Here is a 26,186-nt window from a genome sequence, read left to right as displayed (position 1 = left end):
TAGCCTAAAAGTCCAAATCTAGCAATGCTGTGAAACAAGAATCCATTACGTGGTAGATAACACCTTGCAGCTTCTGGATATTAGTAATTAGTCTTTACTGAAGCTGAGCACTGCCTCAGGATACTTGTGTTTAGATTCATCTGAATACCTTTCCACCATTAAATTTTATAAATTCTCTTTTATCCTTTTCCATATTTGTCCCAGGGATTTAGTATGCTCAGGAGTTCCACAGTGTGATAGTGAGTGGGTGACCATATTCAGATTTTGGAGTGTGAAACCACAAAAAACCCTAAAGACTGTGCATAGGAGGTGAAATATTAGTAAATAAATGGAGAAGTATGAAGACAATAGGAATTCTCCATGATTTGAGCAGGGAAAGAGGAAGTATATTTTCTATTGTGTTCAAATTGAACTGTTTTGTACAGTGCTATCTTGAACTTCCTGAGAATTAATGGGTAAAAACTTTTTTTTGATCCATTCTAAACCATCATGCTTTAATTTCAGTGAGTTTCCCTGGTTCATGTACAAGTTTTTAGTATCTGTCAAGGCCACAGTGTAACAGTTTCAGCGTCTTGAGTAAGATTTTATCTGGAGTCTTTGCATTTGGATCCTCATTTCTTCTCTGTTTCCTTTCCTGGTAAGGTAACCATAAATTTTTGCATTATATATTTTTGCATTTGTTTAACACATATTTTGAGTTTCTACTTAAAATATTATTTTTGGCGTGTTCTTACTGAGAAGCTGTTGCTTTAGACTGACCATTGGAAAAACTTACTATGCAGTACATAAATGCAACAAGAATTAGGTCCCCTTCTTATGCATATAATTCTGGTTTCTGCAAAACTAAAGCCTTGTCAAACAAAGAATAGGCAGAAGAAGTCGTTTGCCATGTGCATGCATTGTATGGTATTCCTGTTCCCACCTCATTTTGCCATTGTTCAATGAAATATTTATGCTGAACTTACCAAAGGTATGACAGTTCCCTCATAAAATATATGTGTTCTCTTCTTAGCTTTTTTTTGTCTTTTTATGCATGTTATAAATTGAAGAAGTGTAGTTGTCTTGGAAAGCAGCCATGAAATCCTAATCAATTTCCAAGTTTGATTTCAAAGGCTTAGAACACCTAATTATTCTTATCTGACTTCACTAGCATTCGTTGCATGCTCAAATCTTTCACATTTTGATACATGCAATTTTTTATGCTTTTGTTATTACTTTAATAAAAATGCTGATATGTCTCAATATAAGTATATGCAAACAAAGTGGCAAAACTACTTCCTAGGGATAATCAATATTTCCAAAATTGAAACTTCTGTGATGCACATTTTGAACACTGTGGTGTAAACTTGGAGCCTCTGGGATGCATAGGGAAAGAGAAGTTGTCTGGACCATTATGTCACTATATGAAGGGAAATATTTTACTGGGGTCTGATTGGAGTTGTTTGGGGTCCCAGGCCAAGGAGACTGGAAGGAGCTGTCTTTTTTTTCCCTTCCTTCCCTTCCTCCCCTTCCTCCATTGGCTTGTGAGTTTTCTACCCTGAATATTTTCAATTGGTCTTTTGTACAGTCCTCCAAGATAGAAGCCAAACATGAAATTCCAGTATCTATTCACTTCTGTTTCTCTGTTAGGATGGATATGACCAAAATATGCATGCAGATTGATTAAGATGCCTCTAAAAGGCATTAGGCTACAAAGAAAATTACTCTTCTTTACTGTTGCAAAAACATTGGAATAGAATGACAGTATGTTTCTTCAATGTAGTTTATGATCCTGTGAAATGTCATACTTGCCTTGAGTTGTCTAGACTGGAAAAGAACAACTGTAAAAAGAATGACAAATAGATGTTTTTTGTCTTTTTCTGTGCTGAATCTATATTAAAGAAACACAGCTCTTCTCAGTAGAGCTGATGAGTTGGCACTGAATTGAAATAAAAATCAATGTTTATAATAGGTAGCTGTCCTAACATCAATAATAATATTTCTTAATCTTCACTTAATGTTATAGATATGAAATCCTTCATTGCAAGCAGTTCTGAATGATGTATGAAATGAAAAAAAACCTCGATCGATGCACAGAATACATACAGGCAACAAATATAGTAGTTATCTAAAATGTTCATGTCTAGTACAGTCAGAAAATCCTCATTTGAGTTAGGAGGGCAAGATTTAAATAGAATTTGTTATTGCAAATAATCTTGTAAATTGCTCAGACAATGCCCACTTAATGAGAAGATGAACAGTACTCATGTTTAAATCTAATTTTAACAAATATTTCACTAGTACTTCAAATATTCTAAAGTGGAGTAATAATTTCAGGGACATGTTACAAAATCTAATGATGTTACCTTTCTAAAAATTGCTCCCAAGATAAATTTAAGATGTTGTGCTTTGTCCCCTTGTGTGGATGAACAATGTGTCCAGCCCCAAACTGAGTATTTAAACTTAACAAATCCCAATGCGCTAATGTCAGGTAGATGGTTTTTGGATACTTACGACTTTCAGTTGGTTCCTTAGACAACTTAAAAATAATCTGAGAAGTATCTGCAGAGTTGTAAGCAATATGTTTACCAACATATAGCAAAGCATGTTGTACTATAGATATTAAAATGTTCATAAGTGGGACCTACACCTGACTGCTTAAAAAGAAATACATCCTGTACTTCCTCTGTATGTCATAGGCTGTCCACTTCTGAATGCAGTACTTAATAGACAGATATTGGACCAAAACTCAATGCTATTGTGTAACTTGATAGACAAGGATGGCACCTCACCCTAAGTGCTTCTTTTGTCTTCAGCAGTGAAATTTCTACAGTTTATGTCTGTTCTGTATGATGATAGTTTTTCCCCATGTGTTTCTGGGGAAAAACACAGCTGGAACTATTGGTGGCTCTGGGCATGTTGCTGAGTTCTAACTTTAATACATTTTGTCTTAAAAATTCTAAAAAGTGCATTTTCTTTGTAATGGTTGTCACCACGTGTGGATGAAGACAAACTGATTTCTGTTGTGCTCTCATTTTTCAGTATCTTAGAGACAAAAGAGGCAAAACACGTCCCCCCTTCTTCCAATTTGAATGTTTTTTTTCTTTGTGTTAGGAACTAAACATGTCACTTCCCAACTAAAGCTGTTAAATGAAAATAGAAGCCTCAGAAAGAAGCTAAAAGAAGAACAGTCTACAGTAAACATTGTGGCTGTTGGCTAGGTGTTACTTTTGAATTTCTGGTAGAAATTCAATGAATTTCAGGAACGCTAGACATTATGGGGGTAAAAGGGGGCACATTTAACATGCCTTGTAATCCAGGTTTTCTGTGAAGTGATGGTATTTAGATTTTTATTTAATTTGTATTAACCTTCATCCGTACAAAACAGGAGTTTTCCCAAATGTGGGGTAATACTAGGCAATCATGTTCTAATGTGTATTTCTGAAAATTTAAGGTCCTTCAGCCACTCATACAATTGAGCCACTACAAACAGTATAAGTAGCTGTGAAATGGGAAGGGCTTTAGGAGAATTAAATTTTACTGTATTAACTTCCCCCCCTTCCAATTATCAGTATCAAAAGGGGCTTTTGAAATGCTTTGTCTTACTCTCTGACTATCTTTCCTTTTCTCCCCTTGAGAGAAGAGGATGCTTGGAGATGGTGAGAGGACGCCAAGAGACCTAACAACATGCAATCTGTAATAGTTCTCTGTGAATTAAATAAATCAGAACTTTGGTTCAGATACATTTATCGTTCCTTTGTCTACTTCAGATGAGGTGAAAACAGGAGTGGAAAATACAGTTCACTTACCTTTAATTTATACAGATGTTCTTAGGGGCATGTTTCCTTTCTTTCAAAGCCTTGCAAAAGTTGTATAATAAGGAGAAGCCTAACTGTGGGCCAGTAGATGCTATTAGCTTTACAATGACAGTATCTTCACTGTAAGAACAAGGTGTGTGTGTTGTAAACAATTGCATATTAACACCTTGGTCTTATTAATTGCAAACTTCTCTGATACATTCTCTGATGTCTCAGTGGCAGCTTCTCCTAATTAACTCAGATACTAATTGGGTCAGATGAAATAAAGTAGACAGCAGTCAGTCAAGCAGACTAGAACAGCCTGTTCTCTAATTGCTTTTGACAGAGGAACAAAAAAGGAACTTGAAATATCATGGAGTAGTGCTATCCACCACGGTGTACTTAGCATGGTTGTTTGTAATGAATATTTTAATACAAACTGAAACAAATGTTGGCCTTTCACATGTGGGTAACCCATCCTTCTCTGTGTTCTGCACTTGTGTGACATGAATTTGAAGTGTCTGTGACCATGTAAAGCATTTGCCTGACTTTTTTTTTATAAGAGCAAATCAGAAAATCTGGGACAAAATACATAAAAATCACAGCGGTTCAAAGCTTTGCAACTATGCATCACTAGGTGGCATTTGCTGAAAACAGAACAGCAATTTTGTTTTCACATCAGAAGCTTGTGTGAAACACTAGGTACTAGTGTCATGTGTAAGACTGATTACCTGTTTTAAATCATGGTGCTTCTTTCAGCTTCACTTGTTATTAGTTGCAAGTCTATAGTTCAGAAAGTTTGTGGGCTCCTATTTTGCCTTTTTTATGTGTGATACTCTGACTGGTTCATGAATGTACACTGTCATCCTTAGTCCTTGGTCCTCTATTGCTCATATTTGAACAGAAATAGAAACCTAGATGGTAAAAATCTCCAACTAAGGAAGGACACACTCGGTCCAACAGTAAACATTTATCTTCTGTTTTCTGAACAAAACAAAAGTAATTGTGTATTTTTCATAAAAGTTATAAATATGAAAAATATGAGTAATTTTGTCTTGTTACATAACCTTGACTTTTTTATTTCTAATAATTATCTTCTGTTATAATAATGCTTCCCATGCATTGTCTCTGCCACACCTTACTGTGATATGGCCCACTGATAACTAAGTGCTGATCTCCCTTCCAAGGTTTAAAAAAACACAAACAGATGAAAAAAAAAAAGAACCTATAGCCCCTGTCCATGAAAAATAAACTTCAGTGTTGGCCACAGCTTTCCTCCTCACTGTGCATGTAACTCTCCTGGTGAAAACCATAAAGGCCAGAACCATTTAAAGTTTTTCCAAAACAAGTTTTCTATTTTGGGGGCATTTTTTTTTTTTTTTTTGTGACATTGCTGAAACAAAGGAGCTGCCAGTGCTGCTGTTTTCTGGTCTGTAACTTTTCCCACAGCAGTGACAGGGACATTTATAATGCTGGGGTTCTCTTGGAGCCAGCTGTGTAACAGCAGCCAAGGTGAGAGCGCTGGCTTTCACTTTGAGTTAGTTTCAGCAGTTCTCAGATCCTCTGTACAGAGGAGTAACAATGCTTGTTACAGGTGCACTAAAGGTGCTGTGTACACAAACCAATTTTATTAGTCTTTAACTGATGAGGGTTTTCTGGGTGCTGGCTGTAGCATAGGGCTGGCAGAGGGACTGCTGCTGCCATGTGGCCGGCTTGGGCCTATCCATGTGTCCGAACGCTGCCGTCCTTCCTGGGCAAGGAGCAGAGTATGGAGACACATATGTGCTCTGAGGGGGGAAAAAAGGCTGATACTGATTCTCTCTGTCTTCAGATAATGATTCCCATTTTCTCTGGGAAGGAACAAAAATGGCTTAAAAGAAAGAACCTCTGAAACCAAAGTCACTTCAGTCAAGATGTATTTAATCAGTTTACCATGTCTACTCACTCCTTCAAAGAAGTTATATGTTTGGTTTCTTTTTTAAATGTCAGTTAGGTTCTACCCTTTTGTCCAAGTTAGACCAACAACCAGAGAAGGGTCTGAGCTACAAATATTGCTTCCTTACTTGGAGCACAATGTGATTTCTGCTAACCTACCTTACAAGTCATAAGTATTTTTTGGGAGATGAAAGGATCAAAGTATCTCTCATCAGCTGTGGTAAAAATTTCAGGGTTGGGCTGTGGAGTTGCAATAGGTTTTATATATAAAAATAATAATGGTAGTAGTAAATCAAATGTGGCAAAAAGCATTTCTGTTGATTTTATATAGCATCACATGATGTATTAGCAGCATTTAACTTCTGCTTCTCTAATCTGTAAACAAGAACAGAAAAAAAATTCTGCTCAAATGGGTCCATCAAGAAAATGAAGGTATTTCCCCCAAATATACTCATTTGACAAGATTAAGTCAGTTTTGATCAACTCCTAGTTTTCTTTCACATTTTGGTAATGTTGGTAACCTTCTCCATTTTTTTTTTAATTTGGCACATTTTATAGCATTAATGAGACTTATCCCGTAAATGGATTTTGTTGCTTTTAGCAACAACAAAAAAATGCTCTTTAATCATCCTCATTAGTATTTTTTCAAGGTACTTGGACATACTGGCAACGTGATTTCATTGGTATCTGACTGCCAAAAATTTGATAATACAGTTAAATCATATAATACTCTGCAAGTTCCAGAAAGCTACTGTGGTTCAGCTTGTACAGCACTTCTAAGTACCATGGGCATTTAAGTGAAGACAAACATATTACCTCATTTTTAAGATTTAATATATGATCCACAGTATTCAGAAAATACTGTTATAACAATGGTATGATGCTAAAATAGCATGAGCTTCTATTAATATGTTATCAAGCCTCCTTTTCATTTTTCAGTATATGTATATGACATTGAAAAAGAGAGAAAAAAAGGGACACTGCTCATACACAGGTGAATATCCAAATGAATTATAATATGTTCCCATGTAAAGATAATAAGTCATAAGCTGAACTCCTTTTGAAGGACTAACTTGTCAGGCAGAGATAGGTTAGTTCTTTAATTTTGAGAATTGATTTATCTTTTGCAGAGAAATCTGGTGTATTGAAACACTGGGGCTTTTTAGGTTGCATATTAGGAGTGATTTCTTTTTGAGAAAAACTTACTGGATCCAATGGAATTCCTGGTTAGAAAATAAAAATTAAAAAAAAACCCAACTAACAAAACCAGTTAAGCTTGTGTTTGCAAAGCTGTCAATAATAAAGACCAGGGTATTTTTAGTAGACTGTGGTTCAAAACTCTTTTAAGCCCTTATCCTTGAAAGCCTAAGGCAGGGGTGGGTCACCAGCACTTGAGGGAGGTGTCCTGACAATCAGTGTCAGGTTGATATAGATGGGAGATGAAAGCACTGATAATCTGTTTCCATGCCCTTATCTTACTGATGACAAGAGGCATGAAATCAGGGCCCTCTTTCAAAGCATGCTTACCTTCCATACAAAATCAAGTGGAAAAAGTTCCAGGAAGCTTTTCAAGGGGAAGAAAAGTGGATTTTTTTTTTCGGTTTTTGTTCATTGATGCTTTCTCTACCTTTTTTTTTTTTTTTCCCCAACCTATACAGCTAAGTCATTGGCTACTCCACTTAAGAGCCAGTCAGCAAGAAGACAAAGGCCATCCCATAGGGCACTTTAGGAAAGTTATTGTCTATTTGCCATTCTGCTCCTTCCTCCTGGGTCAAATCCATAGCCATGAAGTATGATCAGTTCCCAAAGTGTATTTGTGTGTAGACCGGAGGAGGACTAGACCATATACTGGGAATGTCATTACCAATGTATAAATTGGAGCTGAGCACCCCATGTTGTGTATACTTTAAATGTTCTGGAAATGTGAACTGAAATTCTGCTTCTTTTCTTCTCTTTTTAAATTTCATTGGAATTGTGCTCCTGCTTTTTTTCTTGGGAGTTGCATCTGCCACAATTTATTTAGGCAAAAGGGTTGAGAAATGGTAGGGGATGGTAGGGGATGGTTACCAAACGTGGCAGATTACATGATTTTGTTCAGATTTAAATCTATGTGTACATTGCACAGCTACCCATTATTTTTTTAGGAATCATATGGAGCTTGTTTGCGTTATCCTGGTACTTTTGGATGCTAGTCAAATTTTTTTGACTAAGCTGCACATGCTCCAGTAGTTCTTTTGTTCAGACTCACTGCTTCCCTGCATATGATCTAGCTACCAGATATCATCCCTTTTTTTTTTCCAGAAAGGAAGTATTTATCTCTACCTTTTCCCATCCCACTCCTACTTTTCCATATGTCTTCCCTCCCCCCCCCAAGGCAGGTGTTTACTTCCCTTTCTCTCTTCCACCCCACCGCTTCGTCATCTTTCTGTTTGTTTGGTTGTTTGTTGTTGTTTTCTTTTTTTTATCTTTCCTTCTGTTCCAGGCTGGCACTCTGTTGTGTTCTCTACCCTTTGTGCTGCTTCTACTGCTTTTCTACACATGACATCCATACTGGCCCTGAAAAGCACTCTATAGTTTTTTCCCTAAATAGCTAATTAATCAAAGTTAAGTCAGAAGACTGAGACCTTATATAAACACTTGCAATGCCGTAAAAAATTTAAAAAAGAAGAAAAGTCAGGAAGTAGTTTCCCTTAAATGTTTATAATGAGAGAATAATTCCAACTAAAATAATGAAATGAGAAAAGTAAAAGGTTTTCTCAGCCTGGGGTTCAGTCTAAGCCAGGTAGTTCAGTAGTTCAATCTGCTACACCAGTCTATCAGTAGAACTCTTGTAGATTGGGTCTTACAGCCATCCTCTTATTTATCCCCTGAGCACTGAATGGACCCCCTCTCTCTGAGTTCCTGTATTTGAAGGAGATGGAGGGGAGCAGAGTTGATATTAGGTCTTTTTGGTTAGTGATACACCTGCTCATTTCCTACATTTGCCTTAAATCTTACCAAATGTATCTCAAAAATTTTGGTATACTATTTCTCAGAGGATTTAGTTGTACTTTTTTTAAAAAAATCTATATTAATGAGGGTTCTGAGTCCCATTTCTGCTGAGCTTCTGAATAGCTTCATCAGTATTTTGAAAAGCCTGAGATGGTCTGATTATGATGATTTGACTCTGGTGCCACAGTAAAGTCTCAAGGGGTAGCACAGGGAACAAGGAGTTTTAACAATATTCAGATTAAGGCAACACACTGCTCATCAGTGTATTTAAAGAAGATGGACAAAGAACTGTATGTTACATATTGCCTTACATGAGCAATAGACTTAAATTCATTGGCTGTCTGTCAAAGCAGTCTATTGTATTTCCTGTCAACTTGTGAATGTCTTGGATGACCTCAATGACTAAAAATCAAAGCTAGTCCACTCAAATATAATTCAGTCATTCTCTTGCATTGATTTCTTTTTTCCCCCTCAGATAAGCAAGAATGGGAAGGGAACATTTCTCAGCAGTTGTAGTTACTGGCAGAGTATTGTAACAATGTGCTGGAAATCTCTAAGAATAGTGAGTCGATGGAGCCAGAGTATCAATAATGTGACTGTCTGTGGCCTCTTTTGTTCCTAGTGTTCCCACCATTCCTGGTACTCACTCCCACTCACCGAAGAAAACCCTGACCTTTTCTCAATCTGCATTGTTTGGCTTCTAGAAAATCAAATAACAATTTTGATGGTTTTATTCTCTAAAGTGCAGTGTTTCAATGAACCTGCGGTTGCCACGAATGAGGGAATTGACACCTGCCTTAACACCATTGTTTCAAAGTTTTCAGCGGTATATGAGAATTTTTTTTTTCTCTTATTTGCTCATAGTTCCTGGTAGACAAAATATAGCTATTCAATTATTGTTTAACCCAGCTCAGAGCAACACTGGGTAACAAAATAAGATAAATCCCCTTCTTTCCTGCTTATGTTTCCACCTGTGATGGAACTGCTTGTTGAAGGCTGCATAAAATCTTCTGTCACGCAGCTGAGCTTTCTATCACTGTCTGTCTCTGCAGTGATTCAAATACTCTACACACATTATGTCACATCTTTTTTGACACCTTAATAACAATGGGGTTTTTGTTGTTTATTTAAAATTAAACTTTGTAATCTGAGGATATGGCTTATTTCCTGTACCCCTCGTGTACCAGTAAACATTTTTGAATGTCTTCTAATTTTCAAAAATGGTCTATACTTACTCTAGAGGAGAATTTCCTAAGCCACTTGTGTCATAAACCACTACCCAGATCTGTGGAAAGCAGAAGATGCAGTCTTGATTTTGCAATCTGTAAGAAGAGAGACCATCAAATCTCAATCCTTGGAGATAATAAAAACCATACATGGTCCTGGACATCTGCTCCAAATGACCCTCCTTGACTGGGGGGTTGAACTGGAGGTCCCTTATGGCCTTGGCTATTCTCTGAGTCTGTGAAAGGAATACTAATTTGGGTGTGTCAAGAGTAAGAGAGGATGAAGATCCTCTAAAAAACAGGGAAGGATGCACCAAAGTGTGCAAATTTCCTTCTCCCTGCTACGTGTTTTCTGTGGCAGAGTGGCTTTTATCATACAAATGGAATGATATAGTGACATGTATAGTGTGTGTTTCTGAACCTTGGTTTATTTTACAATCTGCTTGGTATTTGTCAGCTCAAATTGTTTGAAAGTATTACTTTTTAATGACTTGTTAGTGCTCCTTTAAGTTTTCAGAATAGTATCTAAAACATAGCAGATATTTGAAATAGTTTTTTTTCTAATGCCATTTTTTATTTAATATGTTTGGTGTTATTTGCGGGAGTGGAGACTGGGAAAATAAGTGTAGTAATAAGTGTAGTTTACTAAGAGTTGACAACATAATGTTAGGGGGTTTCTTGTGGAAAATAGAAGGGAATCACATTGGAGTGGTAGGTTGCAAACATGAGTTGTTAAGTATTTAGGAAAGTTGTAAGGTGACCATTTACCATTAATAATAGCATCTTAGTTCTGTTGAATCCTGATTGTTCCTAAGCATTCTTCAGAGTACCATTTGTCTCTATTGCCTTTTCCACCTGGTTAAATCTCAGAACTGTCCTTTATCAGATGATTAGCTTCATAAATACTGCACTTTCTTTCCTGACCATAATTTCTTATGAGGCCTAACCTGGAATAATACTTCTAAAGCAAAATGTGCAGTTAGCTAATCTGAGAGGTTCGCATTAACAGTTGCAAATCTGGATGTTCATCCTACCAGATATCAGAACCATTTGTGAATGTGTTCTGATTAAAACAAGATCTCTTCAGTGGTACTACAGGCTGTAGGGCATGAAAATCAGGTAAATCTCAATGGTCGGTATCTCTGTTTTCTGGAAGGTTTTCTATAGAGCTCAGAGCATCAATTTTCTGAGTTGACAACCTATAGAGAGGAGCTTAATCCTATTTCACTCAGTGTCCCTTATTTCATCATTTTGAGAAAAGCATTTCTGCTGTGGGAAGAGATCACATTATTAGTGCAATAAAGGAATTGGGAGTCCATGCAGTGTTTCATGTTTAGATTGAACCCTAAGAGAGACAGTACACTGTTTTGCAATTCTTTCAGCTTGAAAGAAAAGAAATAAACATACTCTATTACACTTGAACAGGTGAAGGAATTACCTGCCTAGCCATTTGATTATTCTTATTGGCTCACAATAAAAACACCTGCAAGGACATTCATTGGCTCACTGCTGAAGGAGCTCTTATAAACACAGCATTATGAAAGTGGCAGATGAATGTTCTTGGCACATTTCTGCAGCACCTAGACAAATGTCATTCAGCATGCACATCTAGCATTCAATCCATAAATCTGGGTTAGGAGAACATCCTTTTTTTAAAAAAAATCATGTTTACAATGGGGAAATCATGCCATGCATAAGCAAAAGATTGATTCTTTTTTAGGTTAGGACGCTGTCACTAACAAATTGCTGTGGTATAACTTGTCAGAGCAAGCATCTAGAGATAAAAGTGCTTGCAATGATCTCTGGATAAAAATAACAGCAGTGGAACAGATTTGTGTTTACAAAGGTAGAAGAGCATCGGCTGAACTTTGAAGAAGTTTCAGACATTCAAATTGTGGGTTTGACTCTCGTTTTTCTCAGGACACACAGTTTTTTATTAGCTCAGTGGACAGGAATTAATTGGTGCCTACTAGTTAAAGTACTTGCATATATCTTTGTGAAAAAAACAACCAACCAAACAAACAAAAACCCAAAGAAACCCACTCTGTTACTAAATATGCTATTACAGCTGCCTGAGGTGGAAAAACAGAAGTCTGAACAGTTTGAAAGAGACATTTTTGCCTCTTTCCATTTCCCTGCTAAATACCACATATTGTTCTTCGACCCTACTTTAAGGTTGCATTTGGCAGTTTTAGCAGAGATGATTAAACAGAAATAGCTATTTATATGTAATATTGTATATGAAGTTGCTGAAGAAGTTTATAATACAACATCAAATTGAATATGTATCTTCCTCCAACAAAATGCATCCTCCTTCTCTCACCTTCTGTGTACTGCACATGGCTGGAATGAGACAAAAGTCAAATAATAAACAAGTTACTAACAGTCAACAAAGAGGGAGGAGTTAGTTGTGGGGAAAAATAAAATTTTTGACAGCTTTAGCATCATGTATTACCAAAAGCATGCATCTCCTTCACATGCTGTTTAGATGAGTTTCTAACTATTCAAGTACCGCTTTCAGCCAAAGGATGAAGCAGGGAGCAGCATTATTTCGTGTAAACAGTAGTAGAACTCTAAAGAGTTTATTGTAGCAAATACTCACATTATTGGCAGAATGATTATAATGCATGTTTTCTAAGGGAAGTTTCCAGTTTTACTATTGTATTGTCAAGCTTTTCACTCGGGATCATCTGAACGCAATTAGAATATGCTCCTTCATATACAGTAGTTCTTTATAATGAAATAGAAACTTTGCAAACTCTAGTATTTTGTTCATGAGTATATTGTATCTTTGAGACGGGAAAACATTCTTGAGGAAGGATATTTTTAAAGTGCTACTGAGTTGAGGTTTTAAGGAAAAAAAGATAGATTTGTCTTGTCATGGCTTCTTGGAAGGGTGGAGGGAGGGAAAGCAAAGTACATTATTAATGCTGTGCATTTCTCATGTAGCTCATCCATACCTGCCTTTCAAATTCATCTGTATCCATTAACATTATTAATTGCTGACCATTTCAGATGGGAATTTAATGTCCCTTTTTATTTAAGAAGTGTGGAGAATTTTACTGCAAATCAAAAGGCTGCATTGAGTGAACTTTATTTTAGTATAAGCATTCTGCACCCTTTTCCATATATGCCCTTTAATTCTAGTTTGGTTGATTTTGTTTTGTCAAAGAAAGAGGTCTGTTCTTTGTATTTCAGGAATGATGCCTAATAGTTCTTTTTGAGCAAATGCTTATGAAAAGCATTAGTTTGAAAGCATCTTTCTTTTCCAAACTCTATAATATACATCAGGATTATACCTTTGTTTGTCCAGATCCATTCAGCATCAAGACTGTACTTGTAACTTATATATAACCAAGGCCTAAGATAATCATCTCCATCTACAAAGTTTTCGTATTAAAGAACTGAGGAAGAATTTTGTGTATGGCTGAACAAGTGTAGGTATTTTTTTTCTTTCTCCACTGGAGGGAAAATATATAACAATTTTTGACAGGTAAATAGTTGCAAGTCAGAAAAGACATAAGGTATGGCTGCCAATGGAGAACTATTATGCTGGTCCAGAAGGCCTCCTCAAGCAGTTTGATAAGGTGCATATAAAGTTGTTGTTTCAAGGACTTTTCCAAAAGTTCTGTAGAAGAGTGTCCTGATGCCGAAACCATTGGATCACATGTTTGGTTTTTTTCATACCTGTATTAAATTAAAATTTAGAATGGGATATTTCAGGTCCTACTGCAATATGTTCTCTTTTGGAAGGAAAGACACCACAGGATGGGTCAGATGAACTAGGGATATAGACCATGAAGGGTCTGAATGAAGGGGACCTATAGACTTTCAAAATATGTTGATGTAATTGGCAAGGACAGAATAGATCCAAAAAGGTGCCCTGAAGGTGTTTGAAGTATCATCAGTAGCTTTACAACAAACCAAGACTGAAACATTCATCAGTAATATTGTACTATTTTGTTGAATAAATCTAATGAAGTGCTTTACTTTTTTTCTGGCAGATGAACGGGAAGATGTTCAAAAGAAAACTTTCACAAAATGGATAAATGCACAGTTTGCTAAGGTAATTTATTTATTTATGTATTTACTGACCAAAATATCTTTTGTATCTTTAAAAGAAACAAAAAGAAACTCCAAATATTCCTCTGTTGAGGCTTAATTTTCAACATAACATTTAAAAGTGTCAGGTATTGGTGAAGGCAGTTGACTGACTTATTAGAAAAAATGTCCAAGTTTTATTCCTTTGATTTTGGTAGAGGTTGAAATGTAATAAGCCATCCTTCTTTCAGAATGTTCTCTACCTCAATGTATTTGCCTTTTCTCAAAAAAGTGATGCATATGTATTACTGTTTGTTGGGGTCCTTTGTTATGTCCCTAATATGCAGAGGATTTTCCTCTTTAGCCTTGTCTTTTCTTGTTTCTGATTGCAATTACAAGTTTAATAAAACTAGATGAATTGCAGAGGAGAAAGGTTAAAGATAAGAGGTGTGATCCAGTTACCAAATTATGAAAGTCAATTATAATATGTTTTGAAATAGTTATTTTTGAGAATGGTAAAGATTATAAATGTACTGGGGGGGGGGAAAAAGACAAAATAACTGATTTATTTAAAGCATGCCCTTCTGGCAGTATGCAAGCATTTTATCTTTAACACACAGGAAAAATTTAACTTATACTATTAATTTGATGAAACTTTTTTTTAAAATTCCTGGAGGATAATTATTCAACTGTATTTGCCAGTAATAAAACAAATCAATCCCACGATTTATCATTTTATCTGGTAATAGGCAACAATGAAATAGTAGCTGTGATATATCTTTTGCTTAATCCGGCTTTTAATTGTGTCCCATTTGATTCTATGCATTAAAAAAGAGGAGTAAAATAATCTAAATACAACCACTATAATGTTGAAAAACATGCTCAGCAGTGGTTTAGTCCAACAGGCAGTCCCACAGGGCTTTTCCATGGTCTAGAACATTTTCTAATAGCTATTCAAGTGATTTAGACAGCACATATTTGTGCTCAGCATCTTTATAGCAGAGACATCCAGCAATTTGGAGGATTGGATCAGGATGAAATACGGTCTTGAACAAATGGTCTCAAACTGATTGATGAATTACAAGACAACTGTGAAGTATTATATTTAGGACAGCAGTAAAACATATGCATACAGAAGTGGGGATAGTTGGGCTGGCAATAATAAAGCAAAGAAGAGCTCTGGGAAGTGTTTTGAATCACAAACAAAATGAATCAGCAACAGGATACCATTGCAAAAAAAGAAAAAAAAGCAACTTTTTTATGGCTCTGATAATGGAAGTGTTTTAGAGAAGGTGAAAGATGTAATTATTTTCTTTTACTTGACAATAGCGAGATTTTTAGCTTGAGTAATTTATAATCTTAGTGTTCCATAAATGAAAAAAATAGCCCCAGCACCAGTCATCTGATACAACCTAATTTGAAATGTGTTACCAGTTAGGCCTTGTTATGGTCACAGAAATAGTTATGGAAAATGAAGAGTAACTGTTGCTCCTATATCTAAAGAAAATGTCATGTTCCTAGAGCATTGTTTTCTCAGAAATGATTGTTTTATGGAATAGAAAAGCTTGCAATTACAAAGAAACTTGGACCAAGTTGCTGAAGAATTATATAGGGTTTAGAAAATATGACCATCAGCAGATGCTTTTAATGGTAGGCTTGACTCGATCATCTGAATGATCTAGAGGCCTTTTCTCCAATTCTAATTCAGTGAAATGTACAGTAATGGTGTTTTAGCTACTTTTTACTTGAGTTTTATACATAGTACTTTTAGTTGCATGTGAAAATGCATTCCTAAACATACTGGAGAAATAGTAATTTCCCTCTATTTCATTTGGACTCTGAAGAAAACCTCCTAAACACTATGCTTCAAGAGTTTCTTTACCTCAAGCATCACCTGTGTTTTGGACAAAATCATCTTATTTCAACAATCAATCAATCAAAAAGCTCTTGATCTTTAAATCTTGGAGAAATTACTCTTGTCCTACAAAACTGTTACAGATAACACCAGCATACTTGGTCTGATTGGAAATCATGTATTTCTGGTGAGTTTAGTAATACCTGTTGTCTGGCTGCCTGTGTGGTGCCCTGCCTTCAGTGTAGTCACACACTGTGCAGGCTTTATTTCTTTCTAGGGTTTTAAGAGGTCCTGCTGTAATAGGAATGAACACAGTTAAGAGCTGTATGCTGTCCCAGGACAGTGTTTCTCCCTCTTCTAATGATCAAGATGTTTTCAGAGAGGTGGTCTTCAAAACATGAAAGTGGATCTCCATGTGAAATTTAAAATTTATCCCTCTTCTTCTGCTGACTTGTTTTCAGTGGTTCAAATCCATCTCTGTTTCTAGATGTGGAATTGATTTCAGTTAACAGGCAACTCCTTGTTAGTGATTTCTCATCATTGCCAGCTTTGTAAAAGTGCTAAATTAATTACTTTCATTGTAGAATTAGCTTTTATTCACTCCTATGTAGTTCTAGAGGTCTTGAGTGGATTAGCCTATGGTGTTGGAATTAAGATAGAAGAATTTATTACATCACTCATTTCTCTTATTTGTGAATACTGAAATCCAGATCATTAATTAACTATAAAATATTTAGGGCTGAGTGAAATTGTGTTAGACAATTCTCACACGTCCACCACCCTCCGTAGCTAAAAAATCATGTATTTATACAGTCAAAATAAAAGCTTAGTTCTAAATGTTCTAAATCTTCATTTGTGTTGCATCTGTAGTGCATTGCCTCCCAAAGACCTGCATAACTTTCCTAAAAATTTAGTGTCTAGAGCACTTGTGTCTCAGTGCATTTATTCTCAGAGTAAGCTTTCAAAACACTCAGATTTGCAAGTTGTTTCACATGACTTGTGGTGCAAATAAAAATAATGCTTTCTAATTTATGTATCACCAGCATAACTTAAGAACCCACATAATATTTTTTACGTGTGTGGGAAAAGGAAAACTATTGTTCAAATCACAGGCCTGGAGAGAAGTACTATTCCTTCTTCTGGCCATGCACACAGTGACATTTTAGTTGGATCACGTGTAGCTACTTCTGACTCAGATGCCTTGAGTTTAGCAGTGAACTCTGCTACCTCTCAGCTGTGGAGTCAAGTTCCTAACACGAAATCCATAAAAAACTTTCAACCACATCATCTTGAAAGTTTTCTGTCTGTGATATTCAGAACCTGGAAACCTTTGCAGTGCCACCAAGAATGTGAAATCTGCTAGGGAAATCCAGAACTCTCAGCAAGATTACAATTGCCATGGGTGATGCTGTGTCTCTCTAGACTTTTTTTTTTAGCAGGTTGAGTGGAGTGCTCTAAATGGAAAAACTGAGGAAAATACATTTTGCTGTAAGGTCCCTCTTACAGCTTCTTGAAAGAGCAGGTTTCTGTCTAATTCTTACTTTTGTTACTAGCCAGAAAATGGATTATGCAGAAAATCTGTGCTTTGAAGATTAGAGTATGCAACTCATCTATAAGCAAATCATCAACATTTCAGTAGGAAAGCCAAAAGTTGGCTTTCAATATTTGTGAGATAAAACTTTTAGTTAATTTAAAATGTAGGAGAAATGGGAGAAGGTAATCCAAGAGACCTTTGTGTTTTCCCCGTTCTAATCCTAGACATGGTGTATGACTTTGTTTAGTGATACCTTCTTAGTTTACCATCTAAATGGCAGGCAATAAGTTGCAAAACAATTTTTAAAATGTGGAACATAATACTTTAATATCATTTTATTAATAAAGAGCTTTTCTCTGTCCTCAGAAGAAGTTTATTTATAAAATAATGAAATTCTGCAGGGTGCACATAATGATAGCAAAGGAAGGTATTGTAACCTAGTTTTTAATAATAGTACTGTAATTTGAGCTGTCACAGGAGATACATCTAGTCCTGGCTATGATATTTTTTGCTCAGATATCAACTTTTAAAATTTGATATAACTGAAATCTTGAACTACGTGTTTTTGGAGAATGTAAATATATCACAGTCCCTCAAGTGTAGCAGCTCTCTGCTGGAACTTTGAAACAGCCACAATTATGTTAACAGTGCCTGTACCCCATTGTAAATGAGTTTATACTCTTCACTGGTTAAAAATTTTTTATTGTTTGTTGCATAATAGGCTTCAAAACAGAAAGTGCTACTGAAGATGGAAATATACTTGCATGTATAAAAGAGCTTGTATATGCCAATTAATTTTGCAATGAAAACCTGAAAATTCCAGCACAAAAGGAAAAAAAAAGAGCAACACTGCACCCAGAAAGGAAAGAGTAAATTCCTATGACTAAGGAAATATTCACAATTTGTTTTGTTCCCTCATTAAGGAGAGAGTGTCTCAAAGTACTGACAATTTTAATGCCAACAGTAGAAATATCTGTTGTGAGTAGAGAGAAGGCCATCAGCTAATCATTGTAAGTTTTGGCAGCTTGAATTTTAGGTTATATCCTTATGGATAGCTTGAGGTCAAAGCTTAACATGTAAGTGTTCATAAAAGAATGGTAATTTGTAAAGGAGCTTTCAAAATTTTAATCTATGATATAAAAAACAGTTGTTCATAAAATTGCTTGTAAATTCAGAGTTTTAAATAGGTTGTCTTTGTTTCTGCTACAAAAGAATAGAAAATTCCACAGCATAGTCAAAGAAAAGATTATATATGACAGTACACTTTTTCATGTAAACACTCTAATTATTAATCTCCAATCAGGTAGAAGCAAGAGTCAGAAAATAAAGCATGGTAGATTTTGGGGGGGAAAATTTGGTAATGTTTTATGGTCCCTCTACCTCATGCTTTGGTTTCCTTCCTGTTGTTATTGAAAAAGGCAAAATATAAAAACAGATGTCAGGATACCAATTATTGCATTACTTGGCTTTATGCAAAGCAAAGTTCATTCAGTAGTTATCCTTTTAATAGAGAATTTAAGTGGTGAAAAATGGCAGATGGAAATATTATGGGCAGGTGGAAATATTAGAGAGTAGTTGTTTGTGTGGTAAATATGGAGTTAGATTCCATTTTTGTGTGATCATGTGAAGAAACATAGCAATGATGAAACCTGTGCCAAAGGGAGTAAGGTTGAAAGCCTCATTTAAAATATTTGTAGCTAGTAGAATAACAATTTTTACTAATGGAATTGTTTTAAATAGCAGCTAAATTGTTCGGTCAACTGGTATATGCAAGAATAAAGGGTACACACAAAAGGCCTTGCTTATAGCTTTAGTCAAACTATGTAGCAGTTAAAATAGCATAATTACTCAGGGTTTGTATGTGGTTTTTATGATGGGAGGTGTGGTGATGGTCACAGTTCCTTCCGTCTTTTGGAGTTCATGGACAACCTGAGGTTATTCAAGACTCCCATTCACTTTAGTAGTCTCTTGCAATTGTAACTTATGTGCCTTCTGCATGTCAGACAAAAGGAACGACTGACACAAATGAATAGTTTACTTGTCTTTTGAGGAAATATGTCAAAATAGTTGAGGTCCATAGAGACTGCACAACCATAAGTCTGGCATCTGATAGAGGAATTTGCAGTGCTGCATTTGCTTACATGCTCACTTTTCCACGCTATCACTCACAGTTACTTCAAATTAAAATAAATTTAAAAAGCCCCTCAGGAAAATGCGATTTCAAAGTGTGCAGACTCTGGGAGGGGCGTAATCTGTTGAAGTTTTGTGGAGAAGATAGTAATAATCTCATTTGTCAAATTTCTTTAAGATTTTTGTGTTTAATCTACATGAATAATCTACGTCTTTAACCATATTTCTGGACAACAGTTAATAATCAAGAAAAGGAGCTGAGGGGAGGGATGGAGGTTGGCAGCAAATCACAAAAACACAGATTAAAATGTTCAATATGAGCTCTCTCCAAACTGCTTTCTTGACTGCTAACCTGTAAGTCAAATGAAGACAGTTGGTGACTGGTAGGAAAATTGGAACTAAATCCTGTACATAGAGGTTCTGATCAGTGTGCTTAAGCTTCACTGATGTCTGCTAGTGTGCTGTATTTTCTAAAATCAGAACAGTAGTTGCATATGCATGTCTACAAGACCAGAAAAGATCTATTTCATGTAATAAAAGCTATCAGTAGGATGTGCTGGTGTTGTAGGATTTCAGCTTTAGAATTGAATTCCAGAGAGTACATCAGCACTGGTTTGCAGGACAAAACTTTGATGTCATTGTAGACAAATTCAGAAAAATTCATTCTGATAGCTGTGGCTAAAGCACCATGCTTTAGTGTCAGATTTAGTGTCTGCACAAAAGCCTGTTGGAGAAACCAAGTAAGTAAAAGTTTGCTGAGCTCCATGGTGCCATTAGATTATTAGACTTCTGCTGAATTTCACTAGAGAAAAAATTGTTCTCTATTCATCTAAGGAACACTAATTGGAGATAAACATCAAGGACGATCAGGTATCACATGTAAGAACATTGATTCCAGGGCAAACAAAAGATGGACTGCTAGGGAAATTTTGAAATCGTGTCTGTGGTAAAACCCTTATCAAATTTTTAATAGTTCCTTGTTATAAGTGAATATAGTAGATGCTAGATGAATTCATTAATTAGACATTGATAATACCTTTGGAGCAGTGTCAGATTTTTATTTTTTTCTGAAAGAAAACTTTCAGAAAACCAGATAGATTTAAAATTTTATAATTTTTGATACATCTGAAAAAAAAATATGGTTGGTATTATTTGCTGTTGGTTAGACAGCGCTGTTGGTATTTATCCATCCTAAACACCTAATTATTCTGTTTGGTGTGTCTGTTGCCAGCCTTCTAAGTGCTACAGCAAAAGTGATGAGAAAGAACAGCTTCCTAATGTGGGAGCCAAACGACTTTTCTCTGCTACAGTGTGGCAAATAACCAGAACTCTCATTGAAGATTAATAGTTTGCTTTCCAGCTCTATGTGATCAACACTACCCTTGGGATACATACTGTTTTAAAATACCAGACTTTCTTGTGCCAATAACCTTTTTATAATACGTCTTGCAAGAGCACACCAAAGGCCCATCATGTCTATTCTGTATCATTAAAGCAAAAGCTTTTGAAGCCAAATGATGTTTAAACCTGGTGTACAAAACACATTTGCACTGTTAAGTGTTAAGAGATTTTTTTTCTTTTTTTTGGATATCTGCAGAATACATAAAGAAATATCAGACAATACACATGCTCGGAATTATTTGCATTGATATACAGTAAATAACCTATTAGGTCTCCATATTCTGCACCATTTTTTATGGTGCTCCAAAATGGGATTCTTGCTGTGTGAATATTTATTATGTTTCAAATAAATTTCCTCTGGAATAAAAAATAACTTAAAAATTATTTTCACTGTGCTTTTTAAGGTAAAGTTGCTATTTATTTAACTCAGAATTTTCATTCTAGGAATTGTATTATCTATTAATATATTTTTATAGATTTTTTTGTATGACCAAAAAAAAGTGAACAGATCATTACTATGAGCAGAAACAGGCACAAACATCCTTATGCATTGAATTTTGCACGTAGCATCAACCCTGCATGAAAGCTTTTAAATTTACAAACTTGAAGACTTTTTATCTTTTGTTTATGAAGCAATTTTTCAGCTTATTGTTGGTAAAATACTTAGGAAACGTCTCCCTAAACAATCAAATTATTGTTTACAAATATTTAATTCTGCCCAATGTAGAGGCCTGAACTGCAGATAGAGATTTTATCCTGTTACATTTGCTGTAAAAGCAAGGAACACCAGAAGTTGTGTGGTGTCACAGTACTGCACAAGAAAAGCAAAGTAGTGTTTAAGAAGGCAGTCTTCTCTGTTTTTCCTGTTCTTGGTAACATTAGAAATGTGAACCTCATGACCCACTGTGGCCATCACAGAGGTGGAGATGCCTGGAAAACTGTCAGTACAGGAAAAAACCTTTCACTGAAAACCTAGAAAGGACAAAAATTGTGTTTTGTTGTGCTTCAAAGTCACAAAGATAGATATTTGCTGTTAGCAAAAAAAGGATTGTCTCTATATTGATTTTGGTTGCATTTTAATTTTTTTTCGAGTAAAGGTTTATTCTTTGTGCATGAAGAGAAGAGATTTTCTAATGTTTTTTCTCCAGAACATTCTCCCATTACCAGGAGACTTTACAACTTTGCCTGTTGTGGGCTCTTTTCCTCAAAAATGTTTGAATGACTGCAGTTTAACAAGACAGCTCTTAGAGAGCAGATTAATTTTCACTTTGATGAAAAGCGAAACTTTTCCTTCCACCTAATTATCTGCATATTTTGGTGGAGCTGTGGCTGCTGGCTGTGCATCTCAGAAGACCTTTTGCTTGCAAGTGAGACTCACTTCTGTCTGCTGCCTTGGCTGTACAAGCAGTGACATGTCTTCTCTGCTTTACCTTTAGCGGGCATAAATTCAAAACTAGCTACAGGTCAGGGGCAGCTTTTCCTTTCTTCTGGGAAAATGGAATCTGCCTCCACCAGAACTGCCTTGCACCACAGCCATCCTGCCCCTGTGTGCAGCAGCCCTCCAAGGAAATCCCCACCAGAGAGAATTAGAGCTGTCACTGCTGCAGTATGGTCACTAAAGACTGTCATGTTCTCAGTATCTTTTGATTGCATGTGCAAAGATTATGTTACTTTTCCAAATCAAATTTTAAGGCTTAAAATGTTTTCCATGAAAATGACTTCCCTTCTAACACAGGCATATTGTCTTAAACAATGAGCATCTGCATGAGAAAACACTTTTACTGTTACAAATGTCTCAATGAATACAGACTGCATTTTGAATGCTTCTAAGATGATACAGTATTTCAGACTTTAATCTGAATTTCAGAGTGAATTAGTAAAATTAGGAAGACTAAAATATATGCATTTTTATTATATTAAAATAATTTGTCTTCACATTCTTGTTTTTATAGCCTCTTCTTGTAGAATAACAAGGGCTTCCCTCAGATTAGACATGCCAAGTAAGCAAAGTAATGACTACTGTTGGCAATAGAGGGCACTGGACTTTCATTTCTAATATGTTTTACACTGGAAAAAATAGTTGAATTATGTTCATTGAGCTCTTTCACCTTTTTCTTCTCATATTTGGCCTTGCATCTCTGAGACTTCTATTCAAACTGTCATATTTTGTCATTGCACTTTCAGTATAAAAAAAAACCCAACTAAATAAAATTGTTCGCTTGAAGTTATTATTGTGTGTGTGTCTTGAGAGGGGAATAGGAACAAGCTAAATATAGCACTACAATATTGGTCTCAGTGGTGCATATGTCTAGCTTGCAAATTTGTAAACATTTACAAATTTGCATGATTGTTGCTGGCAGTAGACATCATCATTTCCGTGCTCAGAATTCATTATGATTACATCTAATCATCTTCAGAAACTCCAAAGCAGAACTCTTCATAGAGACAAACAAGAATTTAGTGGATTTACATTATACTTTGAAAGTTCAAAAATAAAACCAGGAGAAAAAGAAATTTTTGAGCTATGGTCCCCATTTATCTGAATGCCCTCTTTTGGAAACACTGAAGCTCAAGCAAATCGTATTGACCATTCTCCCTACCTAAAAACAATTAATCACATCTCTCGGTTTCAATGGAGACGGGAAAAGAGAAGGTGCAAGCTTGTACATTTAGGACTGGTGCACCTCTCTTAAGCTTTTTACATCACTTAAACAGATCCAGCACATCTCCTTGTATCAGTGTCATGTCATGTTTGTCGGTGAGGTTGAAAGTCAGGCTTGTCACCAGCCCAGCTGCACACCTGCACCCCTTGGGTAGGACCTCCAGTGGGCTACTGCCCTCCCCTGCTGCTGTGTACCATTCTTAAACCTCCCTCTGTCTGAGGCAGTGGGGGTGTTTTGTGCCTCTCAGACATAAATCCTTTTTTTCTATAGTCTCTCTTTGACATGAGGAAGTTTGGCCTTTCCTCTCATGTGTTTAAATGCATAAAATGTTTTTTTTTTAAAAAGCATGACTTAGAGGGGAAAAAAAAAATCCCAAAGAACCCAAAACAAAGACAAACCTCCAACCCCCAAAGCATTCAGTTCTGGGTACACGGTGTCCATGTTACAGACTGCATTTTTGGATGTTGATCTGTTAGAGTTGGTGATGATGAGCTGACCCACCCCAGTTCTGTTTTTTGTTTATCGCTTTCTTTATTATGCTTTGATATATCTGTACTGTGTGCAGAGACTTTTAGTTCCTTCAAAGGTTCTGCTGATGGACATAATTTAACCCTTGTATCAAATGCAACTTCTATTGAGGTTAATTTCTTTAAACTATGTGCCTGTATTTTAAGTTCTACTGTACCATGAAGACAGGAAAAGTTACATTATGAAAGATGGTCCTATGGTAAAAGGGCATTACTAAGAAATAATAACCTTGTTTTTATAGGGTTGCAAATAACAATATTTGCACAAGATCTTTCATATCTGCCTTTTACATATGAATTGGCTTCATCAGATCTTTGGGGTGTTTCTGGACCAACACTTCAAGTATATGTACGCTTTTTGCTAATCCTTTCCTCTATTCTTTCTCTGATCTTACATTTGGGAGTTCTGAAGGGAAAAAGCTGTCACCATGCACATGATAGCTGCAGTTATTTCTCAACAGCAGTGGCAAAATTGACATAGACACCCTATTAAGTCTTGCTATTAAGTCTTTGCTTAGAGAATAAGTTGTTTAAAAAAAACCAAAAAAAACCTTGGTTTTTTTCTACTCTGGAAAGGCTGTCTGACTTATAGATCTTTTTTCCCCTGTTTTTGTATCCCAGACTTATTAAATATTGATACTCATGTCAGTGACTTTGCTAATACTTCCACTTTTTTCAACAATCTACATGACAGGTGTTATTACACAGAATAGCCATTTTTCTTTTCTATCTGCTTTTCATAGTGTGTTTGATTGATTTGCCAGTTTAAGCCCATCACATTTGCTTCCTGGTGATATTAGTGTGAGAGCATATATTGCTGACTTAAAAATAGGATGCTTTTAGTGTGTTCAAGTACTTAGGATTGGTTGTATTGAAACTAAGATTTCAGGCAAAAGGACAAAACAAGTAATTTCTTCTGTTCAGTCTGGTACAATGGTACAGTTAAAAATATATATATAAATATATATATATGTATAATTTTACTCTGAATCCTAAGTTATTGGTAGCAATAAGATCCTTTCCATTTAAAAAAGAAACAAACAAAAAACCCCAAACGACCCAACAAACAAACCCTGACATTACTTCTTGAGAATTACCTTGTAATTCCAGTTGGAATTCTATTGAAAATTTTAAGTATTGACCAAGACACAGGTAAGCACACTTATAAAAAGCATATTAAATGAGACTATTCTTTTTTTTTCCCCTAGCCTTTGACCTCAGAACAAATCAATCTATATGGCTTTGTCTGTGCATGAAAAAGGCTATGTATATTCTGTATGTTTTATGATCTTAGAACAAAGTTACTGTGTGCTGGATTGAAAAAACCAAATTATTATGGCAATTTTCAAATGTGGTGATTTTGTTTCTTTTCTTTGTAGTCATCAATCATATACTAATTGTCATATTAAGTCAAGGACTAGTTTTCTTTGGGAAAAAAAGTCATATAAAAAGCACACCTAGCATTTGGTAAAAGGAAGTCAGACATGAGACACATACTGCAATCAGGTATAAGCAACCTAGTTTATGTGTAAACATAGTTTATCACACTGGTAGAAACAGGGTTCTATTACAGGGTTGTATTCAACTACTGCATGAAATGTTCAAAGTCCATACTTAAAAAGAGGGAATATTGCCACCCTGATAGCAATGACTCTAAAGTACTAAAGTTCAGACAGGATGCACTGAGAAATTTCAGTCACTGTCTCTTAGAAGTTTTAAATGCTGTGTTTGCATAAGATATAAGCCCTAATTTTTCAGATATTGTAAGGAGGCAATTCTTAAAGCAACTAGTCAGAGTGCACAGCAAGAGGAAAAGCAATTCTTGACTAAGTTATGGGCAATATACAAGACTTGTAGACAGTAAAGTTTTCTATAATTCTGACAAATATGCATTCAAAACTGGTGTTGTCATAGAAGAATGAAGACAAATTGAATCCACATGATAGTATTTAAGGTCTGGAACAGGAGCCATGCTGAAAAGAAGATGAAAAAGGAACTCTAAAGAAGTGAATGCACTTATCAAGGTGTATCACAATCTCTTTACATAAGCTTATCAGATATGATGTTTGCCATCTCATCTCGTGCTTTGAATACTGAAGCAGCATTC

At 35.7% G+C, this 26,186-nt stretch overlaps 1 protein-coding gene across 4 annotated transcripts in view; it reads left to right on the top strand.

The window, feature by feature from the left end:
- Positions 1–26,186, top strand: part of LOC127481902 (dystrophin) — a 481,077-nt gene that overhangs the window by 162,282 nt on the left and 292,609 nt on the right. For all 4 annotated transcript variants that reach the window (XM_051811717.1, XM_051811718.1, XM_051811719.1 and 1 more), the window contains exon 2: positions 13,933–13,994. In XM_051811717.1, the coding sequence (XP_051667677.1) occupies positions 13,933–13,994 (62 nt within the window). The remainder of the gene's footprint in view (positions 1–13,932; positions 13,995–26,186) is intronic.

The sequence above is a fragment of the Manacus candei genome, unplaced genomic scaffold, assembly GCF_025592945.1.
Source record: "Manacus candei isolate 608988 ecotype Guabito, Panama unplaced genomic scaffold, ASM2559294v1 h1tg000083l, whole genome shotgun sequence".
Lineage (NCBI taxonomy): Eukaryota > Metazoa > Chordata > Aves > Passeriformes > Pipridae > Manacus > Manacus candei.
Note: the sequence above shows the minus strand (reverse complement) of the source record. Positions and strands in the feature narration are given on the sequence as shown.